Source organism: Leopardus geoffroyi, chromosome C2 (genome assembly GCF_018350155.1).
Source record: "Leopardus geoffroyi isolate Oge1 chromosome C2, O.geoffroyi_Oge1_pat1.0, whole genome shotgun sequence".
Lineage (NCBI taxonomy): Eukaryota > Metazoa > Chordata > Mammalia > Carnivora > Felidae > Leopardus > Leopardus geoffroyi.
Window position 1 is genome coordinate 109,196,139 of NC_059333.1, and position 27,436 is coordinate 109,223,574.

At 36.8% G+C, this 27,436-nt stretch overlaps 1 protein-coding gene across 4 annotated transcripts; it reads left to right on the forward strand.

Annotated features, from left to right (window-relative positions):
• SLC33A1 (solute carrier family 33 member 1) lies at positions 1-26,809 on the forward strand. 4 transcript variants are annotated; one of them, XM_045503179.1, is made up of 7 exons: positions 4-1,394; positions 14,024-14,214; positions 19,158-19,342; positions 19,858-19,975; positions 22,399-22,614; positions 23,719-23,914; positions 25,256-26,809. In XM_045503179.1, exons 1-6 carry the CDS (start codon positions 620-622, stop codon positions 23,884-23,886), a joined length of 1,653 nt encoding a protein of 550 aa, XP_045359135.1. In that variant the 5' UTR covers positions 4-619; the 3' UTR covers positions 23,887-23,914; positions 25,256-26,809. The 4 variants fall into 4 exon arrangements, with proteins under 4 accessions (XP_045359134.1, XP_045359135.1, XP_045359137.1 ...); XM_045503178.1 differs by having other exon boundaries at positions 1-1,394; positions 23,719-25,549; XM_045503180.1 differs by lacking the exon at positions 22,399-22,614 and having other exon boundaries at positions 57-1,394; positions 23,719-25,549.
• Positions 26,810-27,436: the final 627 nt, after the last annotated feature.

A 27,436-nucleotide genomic window follows, 5' to 3' on the forward strand; every position in this document is an offset into this window, starting at 1 on the left:
GCCCCGCCCAGGCCTCAAAGTGCTCCAGCGTTAATCCTCCCATGAGGTCCCGATCGCCTGAGTTTCGGGTTCCTACCAATGGTTGTTTCCGAACTCGGTCTCGGGAGCATGCCCTGATCGGCTTGCTCTGGAGGCGGGGACAGGACTCATTTGAGCCTAGGACCACTTCCTGAGGCTCAACGCAGGAAGTTACCTGATCTCGCTGGTGTCCTGTAGAGAAAGTGCTGTCAGCTGCAGTGGTGGCGGCGAGGACTGGAGGTGGGTCGGGAGACTGGCCGTTCGGTCTCGCTGAAGCTAAGGGCCCATTTCCATCGTGGCACCACGGCCCTCTCCTCCAGCCTCGAGCCCGGCTTGGATGCCGGGGGGACTCCTTCAGGCACCTTGACGCCGTTGCGAGGGCCACCTACCTGGGCATCGCCTGGGTCTCCAGCCAGGGGACTGGCTCCTGGGTTCAGTACTCGGGGCCACTGTAAGAAGTGCCCTTATCGCCCCGCGCTCTGTCCTCCTCCCTGAACCATCGAGGCCCTGGTCCAGAGCGACAGCCTTGGACCCGGGGCTAGGAGGATCCAAGACGCTCAGTCCCGGCACCCCACAGACGGGGCTCTGCATCGTCTCTGATATGTCACCCACCATCTCCCACAAGGACAACAGTCGGCAACGACGCCCAGGGACTTTCAACCACTCTCTGGATATGAAGAGCGGTCCTCTGCCGCCAGGCGGCTGGGAGGACAGCCATCCGGAATTGGTGGGTGGGGAAGGGGACAAAGAAGCTCTTTTGCGGGATACCGGCACTGGTGACTTCTCAAAACCCCCACGGAGCTGCCGGGCGGAATTAAGCAGCATTTTGCTGTTGCTTTTTCTTTACGTGCTTCAGGGCATTCCACTGGGCCTGGCAGGAAGCATCCCACTCATTTTGCAGAGCAAAAATGTTAGCTATACAGATCAAGCTTTCTTCAGTTTCGTCTTTTGGCCCTTCAGTCTCAAATTGCTCTGGGCCCCGTTGGTTGATGCAGTTTACTTTAGGAACTTTGGTCGTCGCAAATCTTGGCTTGTCCCTACACAGTATATACTGGGACTGTTCATGATATATTTGTCCACTCAGGTGGACCATTTGCTCGGGAACACTGATGGCAGAACCCCCGATGTGATTGCTCTCACTGTGACATTCTTTTTGTTTGAATTCCTGGCCGCCACTCAGGACATCGCTGTGGATGGTTGGGCGTTAACTATGTTATCCCGGGAAAACGTGGGTTATGCTTCCACTTGCAATTCAGTGGGCCAGACAGCGGGCTACTTTTTGGGCAATGTTTTGTTTTTGGCCCTTGAGTCTGCCGACTTTTGTAACAAATATTTGCGCTTTCAGCCTCAACCCAGGGGAATCGTTACTCTTTCAGGTAGTGTATTTAAAACTATTACGCGGTGAGGATTATTTTACGTTTATGAATCCTTTTGACAGAGGGTGTGACGTTGGAGGGAATCTCATAATTTAATTTACTGGAGATGCTTTGGGGGGAGATTACCCGAGGTTAAGTTTTCTACTAAAATGAGCTTGAGCCAGAATGACTACATCAGAGCAGTCATAATTGATGAATACTGGGCAATGAGCAGGGAGAGGTAGCTCATCCAATAACATTGTTGTGTAATGGCAAACAAAACTCTCAAGTCTAGGGAGCTGCTGACACTTGACTAACACACAGATGCACATTTTTTTTAAAGTTTGGCTAGTGTGAAGGCATGAATCCAGCCTGATTCCTGTGGTTCACATTTCCCTTTTCTCTTTTGTTGGATTGAGATTTCTAGTTCCTTTCTTTCTGGTTCATTTCTGCCTCTACTCTTATACCAAGAGCCCTCTTCTAGCCTTCTGGTGAATAGAATAGGGTTAATTTATTCATCATTAATGAGTTGGCTGAGTGACAGTGTTCTGAGGGCCTCCTGTGAATTAAGCAGAGTCCAACCCACAGAGATGGGAGAAGTGAACATTTAAGGGGAGCTCAGGGTTGCCAGCCACTAACTGCTTGTGAGAGTCAGGATTCAAACTGCAGCTTAACAGTTGACCCTGTTGAATTATAAGCTTCCATGAGGTGGATAAGTGGAATTCTGGAATGCACAACACCAGGTGTGGAGACTGGGTTTGGGAGATGAGAGAAAAGTTGTGACCTAATTAGTAAGATTTTTTTTTTTAATTGCTAATAAGAGTTTGAAGTTTATTCAGTAAGCAATTTTGTGTAAGTTCTACAAAATTTCCCTATTTCTTCATGAGTAAAATACATGTCCCTGGAAAGTTTTCTTTTCTTTTCTTTTCTTTTCTTTTCTTTTCTTTTCTTTTCTTTTCTTTTCTCTTTCCTTCTCTTTTCCTTTCTTTTCTCTTTCATTTTTTTTTTAAAGCTGTCCTAACAATTAGGAAACAGAAGTAAAATTATCAATAGTAGGAATAACCAACATCAGGAATATGGTATTACCAGAATTCCTCATTCTGGTAATGATGATGGATTTCAGAGATTCTCTTGAGATTTAAGCAGTTAAACTTTCTCTCATCTTCCCAGTACTAACTTAGGGATTCCTAACAGTGGAAATGTCAGGGGTAGTTGTGTGGTGAGGGAAGGGTAAGGGTTGTGTAATAAATTTAGGGAATGTGGAGGATGGAGGGATTCACAACTGCACTACTCATCTCTTGAAATCTTACACACTCCCTCTGTACCCATAGGCCCTATAAAAGACCCCCTTTTCTTTTTTTTTTTTTAACATGTATTTATTTATTTATTTATTTATTTATTTAGACAGAGTGTGAGCAGGGGGAGGGGCAGAGAGGGGGAGACTTAGAATCTGAAGCAGGTTCCAGGCTCTGAGCTGTCAGCACAGAGCCTGACGTGGGGCTTGAAGTCACAAACCTTGAGATCATGACCTGAGCTGAAGCTGGACACCTAACAGACTGAGCCAACCAGGTGCCCCAGGGACCCCCTTTCTACCTCCTCAATTTGCGAGTGAGCTACTACTACTGATGAAATGATCATTATACTTTTTCTTAGTTGGTTTGAGGCCAAAAATGGTTGAGAGATATTGCTTTGAGCTTAAACAGATTTGTCTCCAAGCGTTCTGGAGTCCCGCTTCTGCTCTCTGGATAATTCTCTGCCTAGAAATACTTTATGAGTCCATTGTATTAGCACCTTACTGCTTTTTGTGCATCATTTCATTTGGTACTAGGACTGTTCATGTCACCAGAAAGGACTAATGAAATGATGTGTTACTTAACATGGAAAAGCCTCAGAAGAGAAATCAAGATTTTAGAGGCTGTAGAAAATAAATTACTAACTAGGCAAATTAGTGCTTTTAAGTATAAGACTGGTTGATAAAACATCATTCCAGGAATGCCATTATGCATTCAGGAGCCATGTTAATTTTATCTTTTCTTGGCCACAACTCTTCCCCAATGGGAAGATCAGAATTGTGCCGCCATTGGATTTTTTATTTACACTGATTTGTTATTTTGAATAGCTGTTTGTTCTGTGGAATTTGAACTTTGATATCCAGGAAATTGTAAAAATAGCTTACTTTTTTTTTTTTTTTAATTTTTTTTAACGTTTATTTTTGAGACAGAGAGAGACAGAGCATGAACGGGGGAGGGGCAGAGAGAGAGGGAGACACAGAATCCGAAACAGGCTCCAGGCTCTGAGCGGTCAGCACAGAGCCCGACGCGGGGCTCGAGCTCACGGACCGCGAGATCATGAGCTGAGGTGAAGTCGGCCGCTTAACCGACTGAGCCACCCAGGCGCCCCACTTACTTTTTAATTTAATGTTTTCTGTCTGTAATAGACGACTGTATTTAGTTCAAACACTTAAGAGTTAAAGTGTTGAGTTGAAGAGTTTTCATTCACTATTTTATTATTGTACATATCATATTTATAGTTTTGATCTTTCTGGAATGTAGTAGCAGTATAACTAAAAAAAATGTGGGTTTTTTTGGAATTTTAAGAGCATAGAAAGAATCCTGAAGGAAATAAAATTGCTTAGTTATTAAAAGAAGAGCCAAACACTGAGGCAGATGTTTAGAAAAATCAGATAATTACAAGGAGGCATAATTTTTTAGAATTTTAAAATATATTCTCTGATTAAGACTTTGTTTTGAGTTACAGATAAATAGAAATGGAATATATTGAGAAAATCCAGTTTTTGCCATTTAGAAAGCAGCAATCTAAATAATAAATTTAAAACATGAAGGATAAGATGAGAATGGAATCCTTTGGAAACAAAGACTTGATTATGCAGAGGTTGGCTTTTTGGCCCCTTCAGGGATCCAAGGCAGTCCTGAACTCAGAAGTGAGCTTTTACTGCCCTGTTTGGTTTTCAAGGATTTTGGGGATCCAAAAGAGACATCCTTTTAAGTTAGAACAGATGATGAAAGTAACCCAGAAAAACACGGGGATTGGAACATAGTTTTATGACTTGAAAAGATTGTATATTTCAATTTCTTCTCTTTCTTTCTCTCTCTTTTTTTTTTTTTTTCGTAATTTAGATTCTGATTTGTATTTGTGGAAACTGATATTTTTTTTTTTTTAAAGTTTGTTTATTTTTGGGACAGAGAGAGACAGAGCATGAACGGGGGAGGGGCAGAGAGAGAGGGAGACACAGAATCGGAAACAGGCTCCAGGCTCTGAGCCATCAGCCCAGAGCCTGACGCGGGGCTCGAACTCACGGACCGCGAGATCGTGACCTGGCTGAAGTCGGACGCTTAACCGACTGCGCCATCCAGGCGCCCCAAGAAACTGATATTTTTAATTGAGGTAAAATTGTTATATAATATTAGTTTCAGGTGTACAGCATAATTCAATTTTTGTATGTACTACACAGTGTTCACAGTAAATCTAGTTACCATCTCAATTCATTCCTATAGATAAAGAAACTAGGTCAAGCGCCTAGTTGGAGGTAGAGATACAGGATTCCCCCCACTATCTGAACATAGAGCATTCTTAGGAAACTTGAAAGCCAAATCGTGTAAAGCAGAGTATCCACACTTTCTTTTACAAAAGACTTAACTAGTGTCTTTCTTATAGTTGTTAGGAAACTAGGAAGAAACCTCAGGAAAAACCTTAAAACCTAAATACAATTTGTGCTGATTGGGCTTTTCTACTAGAGAAAAGTAGCACTCTGACTGCTGATGTCTAAAAACATCAGCCCAATCAGCCCTCTTCTGGAACGTCTGATGCTCTAGAAATGACAGATTAAAATTTTTTTGTTTTTTTAAGTAACATGTAGCATTTATTCATTCAGTGCCTATTTGGTGCTAGCGATATGATAGGTGTTAAAATTTGATGAATAAGACCTGGAAATTCTCTGCTCCCAGGGAATTTGTAATGGGAATTTACAAACCAAAATGATGGACAGTGGAAGTGAATCAAGTGAGTTGGTACAGGATGTACGGTTTGGAGGGGAGAGTGGTAACCTGAAAAACTCATGCCCATGTAAAGATGCAAGTTTCAATTTCAATAAACTCTTGTCTTGTGGCAATAGGATCCTACAATTGCTGGATCTTATCAGTGTTCAGAGAAACTAGAAATCCCTTTTTTATTTTGTCATTTAAAAAATGATTAATTAGATTCATATGAATTCTGTCTTTAGGCCAGATCCAATCTGTAAACTGGTAGTTGCAGCCCATTCCTCTAGAAGCAGTGGTAACAACAATGAATAGAAGTGATTGGGATAGGGAGCAAGGTATTTGAGTTTGGGCAGGAAGCAGATTAGTCTGATACTGGAGAAGAGAGCTAAACATATTTAGAGCTTATGGATTGGTTTGTCTATAGGTAGGTATGCGCAGAGGAGTCAATCAGAAAAAAAAAAAGGAAATGTTTTCAAAAAAATGATGCTGAAAGAAAACTAATCAAACTGGCAATGAATATAGTTAAAACAGTATTTGTAAGATACTCCTTTGAACTAGAAGTGAGTAGGACCAATTAATTCTTACTTAGTGACAAATTTCTTTGCTTTCTGAAACAGGACTCATTAATATATTTTGTGTGACTAGAAATGCTATTTAGAATGTGGACAGGACCAACTGACCCATTTCTAGATAGACCAGTTATTTTAAATAGGCTGTAGTACATTCTTTAGCATATATATCTAGACTTAAAATATTTTCCTGCATTTTCAAAAGATAAAACTGTGGAGGTGGAGAACAGATAGGCAGTTGCTAGGGATGGTGGGTGAGGAAAAGGTGACTATTAAGTGAGTGACAGCATGAGGGAGTTTTGGGGAGTGATAGAAATGTTCCATATCTTGATTATGGTGGTAGTGATTTAAAGTTTATAGAACTGTACACCAAAAAATTTTAGGTTTACTGTATAATCATTTAAAAAGTAATATTTATGGGCACCTGGGTGGCTCAGTCCGTTAAGGCATTGGACTTGGGCTCAGGTCACAGATCTCATGGTTCGTGAGTTTTAAGTCCCACGTGGGGCTCTGTGCAGATAGCTCAGGGCCTAGAGCCTGCTTCAGATTCTGTGTGTCCCTATCTCTCTGCCCTTCCCTGCTTGCACTCTGTCTCTCTCTTTTCAAAAATAAATAAGCATTAAAAAAATTAAAAAGTAATATTTATAAAAAGTAAAAAAAAAAATAATAAAATCCTTGAGATTAGTCCCTTTTTGCCTTGAATGGAACACGTCCATCAATCTGATGGATCGTACATCTCCATACACACAAATTGAGCAGATTTGAACTTACTTTCAAATGTTAGGATGCTAGTAATAAAGTGACATAAGTGGAGGCACTGGAGATAGTAGATTCAGGAGGGATTAGATATTAAAAACTGGAGCCCACACCCCAGAAAGGTCTGAAGAGCCTTTTTTCTTTTTAAAACAAGGCAAAGCTGTGCTTTTTTTGTTCAGTAAAGAATTCTGGGATTGATTTTGTATGGAAAAGTCAATTTACAAAATACACTCTAAACCAAAAAAATATTTGATTTTATTTGGCATATATTTTACTCTGAATTTCACTTCGGATTTTATTGAAATTTATGTAGAGACCAATTGAATTAGTCTTTACTATAAATATATTAATGAAAGAATCATAGAACCTCACTAATTACCGGCAGTTTCCTACCTTCATTTAGTATTCCTGAAAAGTATAATTTGAGAAAGCAAAAGAGACTTACCTTATAAAAGATGTTCTTTTCCTAGAAAATGAAAAAAGTATATATATAAAGCCCCCTATTTCACCTGTTTTTTGTTTGTTTTTTTTTTAAAGACACAATCTTAGGTAAATCTGGCATTTTATACATGATCTTTCTTTAGTTTTTTTTAATGATTTTGTTTTTAAGTAATCTCTACACCCAATGTGGGACTCAGACTCATAACCCTGAAATCAAGAGTCACATGCTCTACCAAATGAGCTAGGCAGGTACCTCTGTACATGTTCTTTAATTTCATTCTTTTAAATAATTACTTCATATCCTTTAATTTTGGCTTTTTATTTTACATTGTATATACTATATTAGTATAGGAGGTCACAAGAATAAAATTTATACATGAATGTGCCTGCTGTAACTTTAAAGAACGGGGTACATATTCAAAAAGCAAGATATTAGTTACCTTCCACCATTTCTATTCCTTGGTTTGGTGCTATCTATTATTATTATTTTTTAAATTTCATTCTTTCCCTTCACTTTTGAACACAGTCCTTACTGGCTGAAGTCCAATGGTGATCAATTAAAACTACAGAATAAGTGATTTCAACATACCTAAAGACTTCTTTTTTGATTGCTTTATATTATCTTGTATTTGAGACCTATATTTCTTATTCCTACCCCAGTTTTATAATTTTTGCTTCCTTAAAAAAACAAAAAAGAAAGAATCTTTGTGTTCTTAAATTTCCCATTAATTTAAAAAAAATTTTAATTTTAAAATAATTATAGGGGCGCCTGGGTGGCGCAGTCGGTTAAGCGTCCGACTTCAGCCAGGTCACGATCTCGCGGTCCGTGAGTTCGAGCCCCGCGTTGGGCTCTGGGCTGATGGCTCAGAGCCTGGAGCCTGTTTCTGATTCTGTGTCTCCCTCTCTCTCTGCCCCTCCCCGGTTCATGCTGTGTCTCTCTCTGTCCCAAAAATAAATAAACGTTGAAAAAAAAAATTTAAAATAATTATAGATTCACAGTAGGTTGCAAAGAAATGTTTAAGGAAATCCCATGCACCCTTCCCTAGCCTCTTCCATTAACATCTTACATAACTACAGTACAATCTCAAAACCAAGAAATTGACATTGGTGCAATCCATACCACTATTCAGATTTTACCAATTATACATGTACTCATTTGTGTTTGCTTTTATGTGTGTGCACGTGAGTAGCTCTGTGTAATTTCATCATGTGTAGCCTTGCATAACCACCATCACCACAATGAAGATACTCAAATATACCATCACAAGACTCCTTTGTGTTGCCTGTTTATAGCTATACCTATTTCCTCCTCTCCATCCCTAACCTCTGGAAGCTACTAATCTGTTTTCCATCTTTATAACTATGTTATTTCAGAAATGTTATGCAAATGAAATCATTTGGTACATGTTCTTTGGAGATTAGCTCTCTTCACTTAGCATAATTTCTTTGAGGTTCATCCAGGTTGATGCATGTATCAGTGATCTGTTGCTTTTTATTGGTGAGAAGTATTCCATTTGTTAGACATACCGTGGTTTATTTCACCACTCATCCATTGAAGGGGATTTGAGTAGTTTCCAGTTTTGGGCTATTTTTATGTGAAAATAAGTCTTCATTACTCTGAGATGAATGCCCAAGTATGCAAACGCTGGTTTCTGGTGAGTCCATTTTTATTTTGAAAGAAAGTGCCAAACTTTTTTCCAGATTGGCATGGATACACCATTTTGTCTTCCTACCAGAAATATATGAATGATTCTGTTTCTCTATCCTTGTCAGCATTTGATGTTATCATTATTTTTAATTTAAGCTATTTGAATGTACTCTGCATCTCATGTGGTAGTTTGGAATGTTCATTGTCTACTGTTTTATAAATGTCTAAATTCAGCTTACAAAAAATGATTTACGGGTGTCAAGATATAGGTTAAACAAAAGCTGAATGCAAGAACCTATCATAGCATCAGAGTAGAGATATATGTATATGTGTAAAATAGATTTTGTGCCTGACCAGAACATATTTTAAAAAATTAAAAGAGTGATTCACTTCCATCCATTCAGTGATAGAGGCCCAGAGTTAGCATGAGATGGGAGCATTGAATCTATTGGCTTCTCAGCCTCAGCCTTGAACCTTGGGCTGAGTTTGAGCCCAAATGTTGGGACAAGATGGCTCAAAATAGCAAGATAGCTGCTTAATCCAATGCTTGATTGAAGAAACAATCTCTTCTACCCCAGAGGAAAATCTAATGCTGGAGTTAATGAAAAGGTATGTGATCTCAAACATGGCTTCATTTTCCTAAGGGGTTAGGAAAACTAAGGGATTAGGAAGGTTTCAAAATCCGCTTTGTATTTTGAGTTTTGCATTACATTGCTGTTTTTTAAAAAGCCTAATCCCCAAATCAGATATGACTATATTGTATAATCAAATAATATTTTCTGGGAGGGCTCTATGACAGCATGGATATTTTGAGCAAATGTTTCAGAGAGAGATTTGTGGCATAGAAAGGTCAGTTTCTGCTAAGAATCAGGTGGTGACCCAGGGCCAAATACACTATTTCTATTTCAGTTTCCAGCCCTGTGAAAATGGGAGCATTGGACTGGATAATGGGTGTCTATAGTCCCTTCATGCTCTAACGTGTGAAATAGAGAGCTGTGCCAAAAGCAAGAAGGTGAAAGGAAGGCCTGACATTTAGAACAAAGTTGAAGTTTTGCTTTCCTGTCACTGACTTCTGAAGGACTTAAGTTAACTTCCATAGTATGAGAGTTGGAGAGAGAATCTCATCTGAGACAAGGATGGTTGTATCAGACAATGCTACTTAATTCTTCTATTTCTTCTGATGGTGGCAGAGTGAATCTACACCTAGTCCAAAATTGTCTGGGGACCTAGTCCAAAGCCTTGAAAATGTAAAAGCTTTTGAAGTCTGATATTTTATCTTAAAAATTCTTGGAAATTTTGCCATCCCTTTTTTTTTTTTTTTTTTTTTTTCCATTAAAAAGGCTTTCCTTTAGGGGCGCCTAGGTGGCTCAGGCGGTTGAGCATCTGAATTCAGCTCAGGGCATGATCTCACGGTTTGTGGGTTCGACCCCACATTGGGCTCGCGGCTGTCAGCCTGTCAGCACAGAGCCCCCCTTCAGAATCCTCTGTCCCTTTCTCTCTCTGTCCCTTCTCTACTTTCTCTCTCTTTCTCTCTCTCAAAAACAAAAAAAAAAGGCTTCCCTCTGAACTGTTGAGTAAAATGAATTATTTAGGAAGATGTACCATGTTTATTTATTCTATGGCTTTGCATACCCTTTGCCATACTGCCATATGGGGAGATTGGAAGTGAGGATGGGGAATACAAGTAGCCAGATTAAAGAAGCATACTGAAGAATCTATGTTCCAGACTTCATGGAGCTAAAATGGGTATCTTCTCAGGCATATCTGGTTGATATGAAAGAGCCTAATTGCTGTAGATAGGTGTATCTGAGCATCTGGGTAGTAAAATGAGAGATATTATTGCTTTAGAATCAGATCTAGTTTAGACCCACCTCTGGCACTTTGTGGACTGCGATTCTGTTTCATTGTGTATGAGAATAAGGGGCGCCTGGGTGGCTCAGTCGGTTGAGCGTTCGACTTGGCTCAGGTCAAGATCTTGCAGTAGACGAGTTCAAGCCCTGCATCAGGCTCTGTGCTGACAGCTCAGAGCCTGGAGCCTGCTTCCGATTCTGTGTCTCCCTCTTTCTCTGCATCTCCCCTGCTCATGCTCTATCTCTCTCTGTCTCAAAAATAAAGACAAACATTAAAAAAAAATTTTTTTTAAGTGAGAATAATACTACTTGTCTTGGAGAGCGACTTTAAGATTTATTGCATTCTCCTATGTTTTGCTTTGGCATAGTAGGCACTTATGTGCTAGGTATTTATATCCTTCTTGGTTACTGGTGAATTGGCACATGCTCTTAAATTTTGCATTTATGGGAGTACTAGATAAGATTTAGTGGCCACTTAGAATATTTTGTTTGTCCTATAGGTCTTTGCCGAAAAGTCATGTTTATGAAATATGAACATCAGCTTTGATATCTTAATCATACACACACACACACACACACACACACACACATACACACATATGAATGAAATTTCAGTGATGAAATATTTAGATTATTTTTGGTAACAATATCTTTGCAATGGTTGGTATATCACCCTATGGATGTTCTCTAGCATCAAAGCAATGTTAATAAATAATAGCCTGTAGCCTAATGATAATTACTATTTATGGTAATTATGTTCATAAAACTTAATATATTTTCTGGCAGTGGCTAAGCCTCTTTTTCTGAGCTGTTGGCTTCATTCTTCTCTCCATGTGAGCTATTGGGAAAGCCTTTGAATTAGGGCTCTGAAATGACATGTTCTCACTACTTCCTCCTTTCTATGTACTGTTATTTTATTTAGAGAGCACAAAGAAATTAGAAATAATCTTATCTGGGGGGCCTGGGTGGCTCAGTAGGTTAAGCGTCCAACTTACACTCAGGTCGTGATCTTGTGGTTCTCGAGTTCGAGCCCCATGTCAGGCTGTGTACTAACAGCTCAGAGCCTAGAGCCTGCTTCAGATTCTGTGACTCCCTCTCTGCCCATCCCCCACTTGTGCTCTGTCTCTCTCTCTTTGTCAAAAATAAATAAAAAACATTAGAAAAAATAAATAAAATGGATACTTTTGTGTTTAAGAATGTTTCATATTTTTCTTTTAACATCTAAAATTAATTATAAATTTCTCATGGTGGAAAAAAGAATTGACTACAAAAAACAAATTTCCATGTATGTTTAAAGACTTAGTTTCTTTAATTTGCATAATTTGAATAGCATTGTGGAGATTGAATAATTAGCCAATTCTAGTGGATTCTTATTTCAACATTAACTTTTAAAAAAATCTTTGTGCAGGCAGTGTGAAATAATTGAAAGAGTATGAAACTCCAATTCGGAAGATTTAGGTTCAAATTCTGCCTCTTAATTATTTGAACTTTGGCAAAGATTTAAATATTCTGAGCTTCTTTTCCTCATGTATACCCACATAATAATAATGCCTGCTTTGCTTGTCTCACATGTTTGCTATGAAAATCAAATGAGATAACATAAAGAAAGAAGCATTTAAGTAATAAGGTGAGGGACGCCTGGCTGGCTCAGTCAGTAGAGCAGGAGACTCTTGATCTTAGAGTTGTAAGTTTGAGCCCCACCGGTTCCACACTGTCACTGCAGAGCCTGCTTGGGATTCTCTCTCTCACTCTCTCCCTCTGCCCCTCCCCTGCTCGCTGTCTTTCTCTGTCTCAAAAAGAAATTTAAATAATAAATAAATCTTTTAAAAAATGGTAAGGTGAAATTGGTCTAAACAGATAATTCCATATGCCTGGGTGCCTGGGTGGCTCAGTCGGTGAAGCTTCCGACTTCAGGCTCAGGTCTTGAACTCATGGTCAGTGAGTTCGAGCCCCACATTGGGCTCTGGGCTGACAGCCCAAACCCTGGAGCCTACTTCAGATTCTCTCTCTCTCTCTTTCTCTCTCTCTGTCTCTCTCTCTGTCTCTTTGCCTCTACCCTACTTGCACTCTGTCTCTGTCTCTCTCAAAAATAATTAAACATTTAAAAAATTAAAAAAAAGATACATAGGTAAAATGCTTAGCACATTTGTGACATATGCACACTTAATAAATGGTGCCTCTAATACTACTATTACTTTTAATTATTACACAGAAGCTTCCAGAAATTATTCATTCCCTGTGCTTAATTTGTTAAAAAAAAAAATGGCTAATTGCCCAGCTGTCTCTTACTGAAACAACCCAAACAGTACTCTTCATTTGTCCCCATTGTGCATGTACAAGTAATGAGGAAATTCCTTCTGTATCACACTATTGAAGCCTATTTTCCTAAACAGATAAAAACATTAGAAAGTTTAAAAATAAAAGTTGGAAAATGTAAATGAGCATCTGTTGTCTAAGTTGTCACAATTCAATAAAGAACTGAAATGGCTTCTGTGCTTAAGTATGACTTATGTGGAAAAGCATACAACTCGATCTAAGGATTGTGAGTTTGAGCCCCACGTTGGGTGTAGAGATTAAATAAATAAACAAACAAACTTAGAAAAAATAAGTATGACTGATGGATCATATGGTATATGAAAATCATCGGTCACCCCTAGCTCACACTTTCCTTGAAGAAAATGACATGATAGACTATGGTTTCATTCAGCCCACAAATATCTGTATTCCATTTCTTTTTCCTTGTTAGACATCACTGTTTATTTTGTCTATATAATATATGTTCAACAGAGCCAGGACTGTTTATCTGCTATGCTTGATATGTTTGTTGCCTTGAACACCTAAGTATTGGTTTTTTTTTTTTTTTTAAACATTTAATTGATGGGGCACCTGGGTGGCTCAGTCAGTTGAACGTCTGACTTCAGCTCAGGTCATGATCTCACGGTTCATGAGTTTGAGCCCTGTGTCTGGCTCTGCAGACAGTTCAGAGCCTGGAGCCTGCTTCAGATTCTTTGTCTCCCTCTCACTCTGCTCCTCTCCCACTTGTGCTTTGTCTCTGTCTCTCTCTCAAAAATAAATATTAAAAAAAAACCCACTTAATTGAAGTAAAGTTGTATACAGAATTATTTAGTATCAACGCAGATGTGTCAGTTCAAAAGTTAGTTAACAGGGGTGCCAGTTGAGCGTCCATCCAGCTCACTTCACGATCTCATGAATTATGAGTTTGAGCCCCGCATGGGGCTCTGTGCTGACAACTCAAAAGCCTGGAACCTGTGCTTACTCTGTGTCTCCTTTCTCTCTGCCCCTCCCATGCTCACACTCTGTCTCTCTCTCTGTCTCTTAAAAATAAATAAACAAAAAAAGTTAATAGATTTTAACTTTTTAATTTCAGATTTCCTTTTTTTCTGGGGAACTGTATTTTTGATAACAACAACTCTAGTTGCCCTTCTGAAAAAAGAAAACAAAGAAGTATCAGTAGGAAAAGAAGAAACTCAAGGGATCACAGATACTTACAAGCTGCTTTTTGCAATTATAAAAATGCCAGCAGTTCTGACCTTTTGCCTTCTGATTCTAACTGCAAAGGTAAGAGATTTATAAAGCAAAATTTACCACTCTGCTAGAATTACCAATATCATGGAATATTTCCTTTGCCTTTTCAAATCGTAAGTCCCTTCCTGCTACTATTAGAATTTAACAATATAAAGCAGTATTTTCTGTTTATTAAATTTGTTTTAAAAGGTGTGATGATATCAAATGTAATTTCAAAGTAAGCTAACTCTCTTGGGATCTTGAAAAGAATTATGCCAATTTGAAATACTTCTAATAAATGTGAAATTTTATCTAATGAATGATATTATTGCTTGGTATGGAAATGAATGCCTTGAAAAAAATAATAGTTCACTACTTTTATAATGAACATGCATTGAGTATAAAAAGTATCATAATTATTTACATAGAATGTGATCTACAAGGATATGGAAATATATAAACATTAGAAATCTATTTAAAAATCAGTTGACTTATTTTTTTTAATGTTGGAAAGAAGTATACCATAAATAAATGGGCATTTTGGTGACTTTTATTTTATTCTTTATGTTTTCTGTATTAAGATGTCCTAATTTTATAGTCCAAAAACATTTTTAAAGATATTATGCTAGAGGAAAGGTAAGTATATTTTGTTATAGTGAAATATTGGTAGTGTTAGAATTAATATTCCTAGAATCTGAAATCAGTTATAGGAGTTTCATATTACATATTTAAAGCTATCTACATAAACAGTTTATAGGTGTCTTTTGACACTCCTGAAGTAAAATCTGGAGCCTCATTGCTTTTGAAATAGTGAATTTTTCCTCCTTCCTAATAGGGAGGGTTACATTTTAAGGAAACATTGGGAAGGTTAAACTTAAGATTCAACTTTAGGAAATAATGAAAAGTTCAAGGAAGATATTATCTAATTACATCATTTAGAGAAAATCATTGGTAACACTTTGGTATATTTTCTTCCAGCACTCTTTTTTCCGTGTGTGTATACTTTACATATGTAAATATAATTAATGTTATAATCAACAAATTAATAATATAGGTGTGTATATATATATATACACAAATATGCATGTAAATAAAAGGAATTGGATCATATAATATATAATTTTTATCTCATTTTTGTCTTATTACTCCATGTTCCTTATCATTAAATAATATTTGAGGGGTGCCTGGGTGGCTCAGTTGGTTAAGCTTCCGACTTCGGCTCAGGTCATGATCTCATGGTTCATGAGGTCGAGTCCTGTGTCGGGCTCTGTGCTGACAACTCAGAGCCTGGAGCCTGCTTTGGATTCTGTGTCTCCCTCTCTCTCTGCCCTTCCCCACTCATGCTCTGTCTCTCTCAAAAATAAACATTAAAAAAATTTTAAAAACATTTATTTTGAAAACATACTTTTTTATACCTATGTAATTGTTATAGTGTATCGATTTGCTGCAATTTATTCGTTTTTCTGTTGTACATTTAATTTGCTTATTTTATTTTAATTTTTTAAAAATGTTTATTTTTGAGAGATTGCAAGCTGGGGAGGGGCAGAGAGAGAGGGGGACAGAGGATTCAAAGTGGGTTCTGTGCTGACAGCAGAGAGCCCAATGTGGGCCTCAAACTCACGAACTGTGAGATCGTGCCCTGAGCCCAAGTCAGGCACTTAACTGACTGAACCACCCAGGTGCCCCTAATTTGCTTACGTTTTTTAATTATAAAAATGCACTAGTGAATATTTTTGTGCATATACATTCTGAATATTTCCTTTCAGTGGATTCTTAAATAGGCAATTAGTGGATCAGTGAATATGATTGCTAAATTGCTTTTTAAAAGATTATAGTTATACTGTTGCCAGCAATGTATAAGAATCTTATGTCCCCCTTTTATTTTAAAAAAAAACTTTTTTTTTTTAATCTTTATTTATTTTGAGAGAGAGACAGAGTGTGAGCAGGGGAGGAGCTGAGGGGAGGGAGACACAGAATCAGAAGCAGGCTCCAGGCCCTGAGCTGTCAGCATAGAGCCCGACGTGGGGCTCATACTCACGAACTGTGAGATCATGACCTGAGCAGAAGTCAGACGCTTAACCGACTGAGCCACCCAGGCGCCCCTTATGTCCCGCTTTTAAAGTAAACCTGGCCAAAAGTAACACCTCTTCTAACTTTTAATGTCTTAGGATAGTTTTCTCTGCTTTTGAGTTTTGTAATCTTTGGAATATCCCATATGTATTATGTCTGGCTTCTGAATTCTTCCACTTAATGTGATATTTGTGTAATTTATCCGTATTGCTATTTATTGCAATAGTTTGTTCATCTCATTATTTATAATATTCCACTATATAAATATGCTACAATTTATCCATTCTATCACCAAATGTTTAGTTATTTCTACTTTTGGACCATAGTTATTTCTACTTTTGGACTGTATTTTTATTAAAAATAAAAATAAAATATGAATATTCATAAAAAATATACATTACTTTTGGTGAACATGGATGCAGATAGGTAAATACCTAGGAATAGAATTGTGGGGTCACGAGAAATGCTTTAGTATATACTGCCAAACAGTTTTCTGAAGTGGTTGTTTCCACTTTTCCCTACCGCCAGTGGTGTAAGAGAGTTCCAGTTGCTTCACAGCCTTGAGAAGACATATTTTGTCCTTTCAAATCTAGCCTTTCTGGTGGGTGTGTAGTGGAATCCCGTTTTGGTTATAATTTGCATTTCTCTGATGAGTAAAGAAGTTGAGCATCTTTATATATGGTTATTGGCCATTTGAATATCCAGAGCTACCTTATTCTTTAAATTTGTAGAAGTTTTATATATGCTGGGTGTTTTGTTAGATATTTGTACTACAAATATCTCCTACTATAGCACTTTTAAGATAGAGTAAATGTTGAAGTTAGTTTGTATATCTAATATTACAAAGACTTAACTCCTTTTCTGGAGTTAAGTGAAATTTCTTTGACCTTTAATTCTTCCATGGTGAAATTTGCCCTTTGGCTCCATTCCAAGAAGTTAAAGTGCATACTATTATAATTCCTTCAAAAAGTGTTTTTTAGGGGGCGCCTGGGTGGCTCAGTTGGTTGAGTGTCTGACTTCAGCTCAGGTCATAATCTCACGGTTTGTGAGTTTGGGCCCTGCATCAGGCTCTGTGTTGACAGCTCAGAGGCTGGAGCCTGCTTCGGATTCTGTGTCTCCCTCTCTGCCCCTCCTCCACACGTGCTCTGTCTCTCTCTGCCTCTCAAAAATAAAGAAAACTAATAAAAAAAAAGTTTTTTAGTATTGATTCACACTTACTGAAAATTTGTTTATATAGTTGAAAGACTTCCCATATATCGTTACTCAAATCCTCTAATTGTTAACATTTAATTCCACTTTCTGTATTCTGTAGATTTGTGCTCTATCATATATTTCTTCTGAAATATTAATTTGTACATATTATGTGCCCCTTTATCCATAAATGCCTTGAGTATGTATTTCCTAAGAACAAAGATTTTCTCTTCCAAGCCACAACTTAATTAAAAATTTAAAAAGTTTAGGGTGCCTGGGTGGCTCAGTTGGTTAAGCCTCCAACTTGGGCTCAGGTCATGATTTCACGGTTCGTGAGTTTGAGCCCGTATCAGGCTCTCTGCTCTCAGCACAGAGCCTTTTTGGATCCCCTGTCCCCCTCTGTTTCTGCCCCTCCCCCACTGATTCTCTCTCTCAAAATAAGTAAATAAACTTAAAAAAATTAAAAATAAATAAAAAGGAAGAAATTCGAAATCGATGTAATACTATTATCTAATCACAATCTATATCCAAATTTCACCACTTGTCCCAATAACAGCCTGTATAACTTTACTTTTCCTGGTCAGGGCTCCAGTCCAGATCACACAGTGGATTTAGTTGGCATCAGCCTTTCTTTGTCCTTCATGACCTGATATTTTTAAAGCATACAGGCCAATTAGTCTGTAGAATGGCATTCTATTTATGTGTAACTGATGTTTCTTCATATTGAGGTTCATGTTATGCAAATATTGATGACTTCAGAGAATTACATCAGGAGCCTTATCATGTCCCTTTATCCCATTAACTGTTATTAACTTTGATTACTCAGATAACCCATTGTAAAGTTACTATTTTTCTTTTTGTAATTAAAAAATAATTTATGAAGAGATACTTTGAGACTCTCTAAATATCTTATTTCACCCCAAACTTTTACTCACTACTTTTAGCATTCTTACTCTGTTTGTTTTTGCTTTTTTTTTTTTGGTTTTTTGGTTTTTTAAAAATTAATCTATAATTTTTCTTCCCTCTCATTTAGCCCTTCAAGTATAATATTTTCTTGGAATTACTTTTGAAATGTTAAATATTTTGGAAATTTTATTATGATTAGTCAGAAATCATCAAAATGTATTTGTGTGGCAGTGATGCTTCATTTTATTTATTTTTATTAAAAAAATTTTTTTAAGTTTCTTTGAGAGAGAGCATGAGTGGGGTAAGGACAGAGAGAGAGGGAGAGAGAGAATTCCAAGTAGGTTCTGTGCTGTCAGTGCAGTTCCCAATGTGGGGCTTGAACCCATGAACCATGAGATCATGACCTGAGCCAAAACGAAGAGTTGGACACTTAACCGACTGAGCCACCCAGGTGCCCCAGTGATTCTTCATTTTAGCCAGATTTTATTTGGAGTCAATTAAAAGCTTTTTTTTTAAACTTAAAACATAGAGATCAGTAAGTTTGGGTTTGAACGTTGTTTATTTTAAGACATTAAAGTTTTTGAAATTTAATAGTAATTACGAGCATCTGCATTTCCTAAAAGTGCTGAATTTTCAGTTGTTTTCACCAAATATTGTTAGTAGACCACAGGACAAAGTGTGCCTTCCATAATTTGATTGTTGTACCGGATAGAATAATCTATTTTCTTGTAAATCAGTAATGACATTGAGGTCTTGGAGAACTTACATATGCTTGGGGGAAAATATTTTGTAAGTTACAAATTAAAATACTTTTTGTTTTTATATTGCAGATTGGTTTTTCAGCAGCAGATGCAGTAACAGGACTGAAATTGGTAGAAGAGGGAGTACCCAAAGAACATTTAGCCTTATTGGCAGTTCCAATGGTTCCTTTGCAGATAATATTACCTCTGATTATCAGCAAATACACTGCAGGTCCCCAGCCACTAAACATATTTTACAAAGCCATGCCCTACAGGTAACAATGAAATAAAACCTTACTATATAAGAAAGGTTAAATGAGTAATATTCGTCAGTATCATTAATGCCTGTGTGTAAAGTATGTATGAAAAAGACTTGAAAAACGTCTTTAACTGCAATATCATTTATATGCACTTTTCTCTCTTTTTAACTTCTTTTTTTTTTTTTTTAACTTTTTTTTTCAACGTTTATTTATTTTTGGGACAGAGAGAGACAGAGCATGAACGGGGGAGGGGCAGAGAGAGAGGGAGACACAGAATCGGAAACAGGCTCCAGGCTATGAGCCATCAGCCCAGAGCCTGACGCCGGGTTCGAACTCACGGACCGCGAGATGTGACCTGGCTGAAGTCGGCCGCTTAACCGACTGCGCCACCCAGGCGCCCTTATCTCTTTTTAACTTCTGAACAGGTTTTAGATAGCAGGCTTCTTTCACATAGTAAGCATACAGATTTCTGTTTTTGTTACTATTTTTTAACATTAATGGAAGTAAACTCCATGTGTCTTTGTCTATAGATTATTGCTTGGATTAGAATATGCTCTACTAGTTTGGTGGACTCCCAAAGTCGAGCATCAAGGAGGATTCCCTGTATATTACTATATCATAGTGCTGCTGAGTTACGCGTTACATCAGGTAAGTTTGCCGTGGTTTTCTCAGGAAGTAAACTGTTTTTGGCAAATAAAGAAGACATTTTTCTACAGTTGCCTTGAAATAATGATGATAAATTTTAAGACCGAAGCATGAATCTGACACTGAAGAAATTATTTAACAATGAACTTTAAACCTAGTGGCTTTTGATTTATTGAGCTCTATCTGTAGAAAGTTTCTTCCTCATTTTTTTTGTCCATTCAACCAGTGTTTGTTACGTTACAGAATTTATTCCAAAGCCAGTAATTCTACCCTTGCTAAGTATCCCCCAGTCCGTGTGTAAACTTGGGTTCTTTATTTCTTCTATTCCACATGCCTTTTCTTTCTGAAAGTACTGAGAAATGATGGCTACTGAGCTAGGGATCCCAGGTTTTCAGTTTAGATTCTGTATTGAAAGTTATGACTGACTCTTTGTGATGTTGGAAGTTGTGTGGTAATATGCTTTCTCTTTCTTTATTAGGTATGTTTTGCCATCACTAAACTGTAGACTCCCAGCAGTAAACTTTGGGATTTGACTGCAGTTATTACCAATGTATATTTAAGAGTCACTTTGGATTTTTCTCTGGAACCTAGTTTAAATTCTTTGAAAGTTGTATCTATAAATTCTTCACTCGTTTTTTAACTAAAACCTAAAAATATGGCTACCAAGTTATCTCAATAATTTTTTGCATACAGTTCATTTAGGAGAACTCCATAATGGATCTGTCCAACTAACTGTATGTTTATTTTTAGTTATTTATTAAAATTTTTTTTAATGTTCATTTACTTATTTTGAGAGAGAGAGAGAGAGAGAGTGTGTGTGTGTGTGTGTGTGTGCTAGCAGGGGAGGGGCAGAGAGAGAGAGGGAAAGAGAGAAAGAATCCCAAGCAGGCTCCATGCTGCCAGTGCAGAGCCCAGCACAGGGCTCAAACTCACAAACTGTGAGATCATGACTTGAATCGAAATCAAAAGTCGGATGCTTAACCGACTGAGCTACCCAGGCACCCCAAATAACTGTATGTTTAAAGAAGTACTTTAAGGAGCACCTGCGTGGCTCAGTCAGTTAAGTGGTTAAGCATCCGACTTCAACTCAGGTCATGATCTCATGGTTCGTGAGCTCAAGCCCCAGTCAGGCTCTGTGCTGACAGCTCAGAGCCTGGAACCTGCTTCAGATTCTGTGTCTCCCTCTCTCTCTGCCCCTCCCCCACTCAAACTATGTGTCTCTCTCTCTCTTTCAAAAATAAATAAAACATTAAAATTAAAGTAGTACTTTAGCTTAGTAAATGTTTCACTCTCTGTGTAAGTAAAGGAAAACTACAGTGAAGTAATCCAAAATCATTTGTTTGGCTTTGGATTTCATAAAAAAAAAAAGTGTCGTTGATTGTTCAGACAGCCGGATGCTTTCTGGGAAAAACAGTACAATGCCACGTAAATTTGAGAAATAAATGATACATGACATAACCTCTCTTTATGTAGCATCTTAATCATTCTTTCAACAAATATTAATCGGACACCTATTCCATGCCAGGAACCATTCTAAGCACTAAAATATAACAGTGCATATCCCTGCCCTTAGGGCGTTTATATCCTAAAGGCTTTCAGAGGCCTATAGTGAAAGAGACCTATTTATTTTTTGTGAAACTTAGTGTTTTCCGTCTTATTTGTCTTTGGAACTCCTTTTTCTATGAACATCCCATGAAGCAGTATTCGAAGGAATGCAGTTTTGGAAACATGGTTTGTTTCCATGTTCCTAAATGGAGGGTTAATTCTTGCCTTTTAAGGAGATTTTTCTCTTTAGTTTGTCTCATGAGTTTTGTAATGTCATTTTTCTTTCATAGATATAAAATAAAATTATATACATATGTATGTATATAATTATATATTCATGTTCCTTTGGATATTTGCTTACATGTGTAGTATACATATATATGTATATGTATATATGATGTATTTAGAAACAGTACAAACATGGGGTTTTGCTAATTGCTTTATGTATCCTTAGATGGCACTCCTATCTGTCATTTTCTCTACTGCACCTTCCTTGACTACTTATTGTAGAATAAGTAGACTGTTAATAAGTAGAATTAGTAAGTAGACTACTTATTGTAGAATTAATATCTCATTTATTTGGTCCCCAGTAGCACAAAGTGTGTACTTCTACTTACTTACTGTATTTCATCATAATTATTTATTTCTTATTTTCCCAGCCTAGAACAAGTTCTTCAAGGGCACAGACTGTTGTCTTATTCGTCTTTTTATTGCCATGGTCTGACCTGCCCTATAGTGGGTACTAAATAAATCTTTGTTGATTTGAGTTTAATAGGGGTCATGAAAATTAATTTTTAGGTTTGTGATTTTGATGTTCTTAATTCAGACCGTAGTTTTATACGGTCTGATTATGCTAAAGATGTTTTATATTTTCCTTGTAGGTTACATTGTATAGCATGTATGTTTCCATAATGGCTTTCAATGCAAAGGTTAGTGATCCACTTATTGGAGGAACATATATGACGCTTTTAAACACTGTGTCCAATCTGGGAGGAAACTGGCCTTCTACAGTAGCTCTTTGGCTGGTAGATCCCCTTACAGTGAAAGAGTGTGTAGGAGCATCAAACCAGAATTGTCGAACACCTGATGCTGTTGAGGTAAGTATTTTGTAACTATAGATAAAATTAAGCTAATATTAAGATACTGATTTTCAGGGGTGTCTGACTGGCTTAGTCCATGGAGCACGTAACTCTTGATCTCAGGGTTTTAAGTTTGTGCTGCACATTGGTGTAGAGATTACTTTAAAAAATAAAATCTTAGGGTTGCCTAGGTGGCTCAGTTGGTTAAGCATCTGACTCTTGGTTTCGGCCCAGGTCATGATCTCATGGTTCTTGAGTTTGAGCTCCACCATTGGGCTCTGTGCTGGCAGTGCATAACCTGCTTGGGATTCTCTCTCTCTCTCTCTCTCTCTCTCTCTCTCTCTCTCTCTCCCTCTCTCTCCCCACTCACCTGCTCACGCTTTCTCTCTCTTTCAAAATAAATGAAATAAAACTTTAAAAAATAAATAAAATCTTTAAAAAAAAAGAAAGATATTTTCTTATTTTGCCTCTAGAGGTACTATGTCTTTTAAAAAAATTATGTCTGGGGTGTCTTGGTGGCTCAGTCAGTTAAGCAAACAACTTAGGCTCAGGTCATAATCTCACAGTTCGTGAGTTCAAGCCCCATGTCAGGCTCTGTGCTGACAGCTGAGAGCTTGGAGCCTGCTTCAGATCTGTATCTCCCTCTTTCTCTGCTCCTCCCCCACTCATACTCTGTCTCTCAAAAATGAATAAATGTTAAAAAAAATTGTTTTTTTTTAAAGTATATTTTGAAGGGTAGAGCCTGTGACTCTTGATCTCCGGGTCATGAGAGCCCCACATTGGATTCTTTAAAATATAATAATAAAAAAAAAATAAGGGGAGCCACCCATCATGGTTCTTGAGTTCAAGCCCTGTATGTGGCTCTGTGCTGACAGCTCAGAGCCTGGAGCCTGTTTCAGATTCTGCGTCTCCCTCTCTCTGCCCCTCACTCTCTCTCTCTCTCTCTCTCTCTCTCTCAGAAATAAATGAACATTAAGAAAAATTTTTAAAAATGAACAATAATAAACAATACTTAAAAAATATTTTTTGTTAATCTCTTAAATTACAAAGTAGAAACATCTAAATTGCTGAATACTTCCATTTTGAAACTGTGGAATATTTATTATAATTTTATTTTTGCAGCTTTGCAAAAAACTCGGTGGCTCATGTGTTACAGCGCTGGATGGTTATTATGTAGAATCCATCATTTGTGTTTTTATTGGATTTTGTTGGTGGTTATTTCTTGGTCCAAAACTGAAAAAATTACAGGATGAAGGACCATCTTCATGGAAGTGCAAAAGAAGCAACTAATGCATTCACTACTGGACATTCTAGGAAGGTAACTGCAGTTTCATTTTAATTCAGACAGCTATGATAATCAGTGTACAGGAGTATAAAATGTTATTTTAAACACAGAAATTATTAATATAAAATGCCAAATGATTAAAAAATAGAGACCTCTCTGTATAGTTGATTATATTTTCCTTGCCTTGTCAATGTATTTAAAGTTTACTTAAGGTCAGGACATTGGTTCTAAAACAAGTTTTCTGGCCTTGTTATTTGATTTATATCTTTTTAATTTACTGACCAAAGTATGTTTTAACCTGCAGTGCAGTAGTCATGGGTGACAACCATACAGTCAAGTATTGTTATCAGTACCTATCATTGAGCTATATTTAAAATTTTGGTAAAATATATTAAATAGAACAAAGCTTGATATCCAGGTACTAATTACAACTAGTCTGGCCTTGTTGGCAGTTAAATCTTACTTTGAATTGCAAATTGGTTAAATTCTATGTGGAATTTGCTGAGAAGAGAATGTAGACTACTGAAATGCCTTTTTAGTTGTTATTCTTCTGACTATAACCACATTGTACTAATGAATCTGTGTTAAAAAGACTCTTAAATGTATTTACTGCTTTTGTAAGCGTTAAAGATTTATAAGAAGATTATTCAAACTATTTTTTATAAAATGAAAGCTATGATTTTTAATTTAATGATTCCCCTGTTCCCCTTTTTTTGGAAGCTATTTTGATTCTGTGTTAACTTTTACCCTAAAGCTTACATATGTTTTTTGTCATAAGTGCTTCATGGCATACAGACAGCTCATGAAGGGATCCAATTTAGTGTTGTATGTATGTTCATGGCAAAGTTTTGAAAATAAAAAATGTTTTTCTTCAAGCAGTTTTTTTTATTACTGAGAGGAAAAAAAAACAGTAAAGCTTTCCGATTAAGTAAAATGTAAATGAGTAATTTAACCATAATTTTAAAGACTAATGCTTTAGAGAGACAAAGACATTTTGTGCCTTTGACAAGTTAAATCGTGTTGTGGAAGATGGCTTCTCAATTAAGCACTTTACTAGTGAGAAAACACCTCACAATTTATATGAAATCAGGTACTGTATTTCCACTTATGAAAACACAACTATCTGTTTGTAAACTGTAATTTCCAGTGGAGGATTGGTATCCCAGGAGAATTATGCTTTTGAACACGTTAGCAACTCCCAACATATGTATACCCAGTAATAAGGTTCTTTGCATATTTTGTGTTGTGTATTACTCTGACTCTAGAGATTATGTAAATCCTTCCAAAGTTATAGAAAAAGAAAGATTGAGTTTTACTTAATTTTGTGTTTGTGGGAAAATACTAATTTTTGATTTTGTTAATTTTATAACATAGGTTGAATTTTAGAGTGGGTTTTTTTATAAGTAATGGAGGATAAAAATGGGTGGGAGAAAATGGCACTCAGCATCTGAAGAAAGATAGAGGCAGTGACCTCTAGAACTCATGCATTGCCATTGGAAAGCCTGTGTTGGGCATCGATGCCAGATCCTGAAGAATCACCTGGAAAAACATCCTAGAAACAAGGAGGCTACACCAAACCATAGTCTACCATACTTTGTCACATGGGTTGTCCATTATTATGTATTATAACCAAAATGTTTACTTGAATAAAGAAAAAAACCCACTTAACTCTCAAATGTGAAATGTATTTTACTTTTTAATTGTTGGATTAATAAGGTCACATTGCCATAATTACCTTTCATTTCTTACCCATTCCTAAAATTTACATACTTTCAAACATACTTTGAAGTCGACAAATCTTTAATGACTTGAAGTATTAAAATATATTTTAAGCCTTTAAGGTGAAAGCTATTAATTGCATTTGCTCTAGAAATGAACAATTATTTTGGATTATAGTTGTTTTGTTATTTGGGTACATGCTTGTAATGCATACCAAAAAATGACTTCTTAATAGCTATGTGCAACTAGGTTGTATACATTAATCACTGATGGCATCTTATAAATGATCTACTTGAATCTGAGGATCTGTTGATGTTAAATTGGTCGTATTAGAAAAATACTACCTATTTTTCCATATCTTTTTCTTTACTGATAGATCTGATAAACTCTGCCCACAAGTATGAACATTAACTTTTCCAGTTAATATATTATATATTTACTAGCTAATATTCTTATAAATCTGGTAAGATTAGCTAAAATTAAAACCAAAACTTCCTTCCTTTGTAATTAATTTTGCCTGATTAATCATAAAAAAAACTGTTCAGCACCTAAAACCGATTCGTCTGTTTTTTTTTTAACATTAAACTTTTGAGATGTAAACCTATTGTTTGATTTAATTCCTTTATTACAAGGATTTTTATCCTAAACACATGTCAGTGGGGTCTTGAAACCCCTGAATTGCTAGCAAAACTGGATATGTAATTTTTTGTCTTTCTGAAGAGAGCTCTTGTTAAAATCTTAAATGCTCTGTGATCCAAAAAATTGTAAAAGCTATGCCTTATTGAATGTGAACTGACTTTGAATTGTAAACATAAATTTGAAATAATAGTTTTGAAACTAATTGTTTAAAGCATCCCAAAAACAATGTTAAAAGAAAAATCTATGATGAAAACTAGAAAATGTCTGCATTTGTAGTAGTGAACTTGAAGGGATTACTGGTAGGGGAGGGATATGAGGGTAAATCTAACCCTAAGAAAAGATATTTCCTAGTAATTTAACCCTTTTTTCCTATGGATAATTTCTATTTGCCCTGTTAACAGTTACCCAAAAAGTATGTTGTTTTATATTAAATGGCTGAGATAATATTTAATCATAATTTAATATAACATAGGACCAGACTTGTGTTTTATATTTTGGGGGGATCATGTTTTCTCATGTGGTTGAAAGAATGAATAAAACTATAACACAGACTCTGCTAAAAATACAGAACCAATTTGTTGGGGACATTCCATGCATATTTCCAAAATGTATTTTACCTTAGTATTAGAGAAAGAAAATAAATGTTAAAAAATGATTCCATTTTAACCAGGATTAATATATTTTCATTACAGAAGAAAGGTGATAGAGTGCATTGTACTAGTGAGACTCTTTTTAACCAATGTCTTTGGTGAATAGCAAGGCATAATTATTTGATTTTTCTCTTAGCAGATTTTAAATACCAATTATAGACCTTGCTTTTGTTTTTGTTTTCCACTACAGCTTAATCTCTGCCTGATTTGACAGTGCCATTTTTTTTTAATTTAAATTTTTTTTTTTTTTTTTTTTACATTCTTGAAAGAGAGAGACAGAGCACAAGTTGGGGAGGGGCAGAGAGAAGGAAACACAGAATCCGAAGCAAGCTCCAGGCTCTGAGCTGTCAGCACAGAGCCTGATGCGGGGCTTGAACCCACAAACTGTGAGATCGTGACCTGAGCCGAAGTCAGATGCTTAACCGACTGAGCCACCCAGGTGCCCCGACAGTGCCAAATTTTTAATGCAACCACTATTTAATTTGGGAGTAGGTGCCTTTCCCTTTCCTACCTGTCAAAACTGCTATTAGAATCTTCATTTTACTCC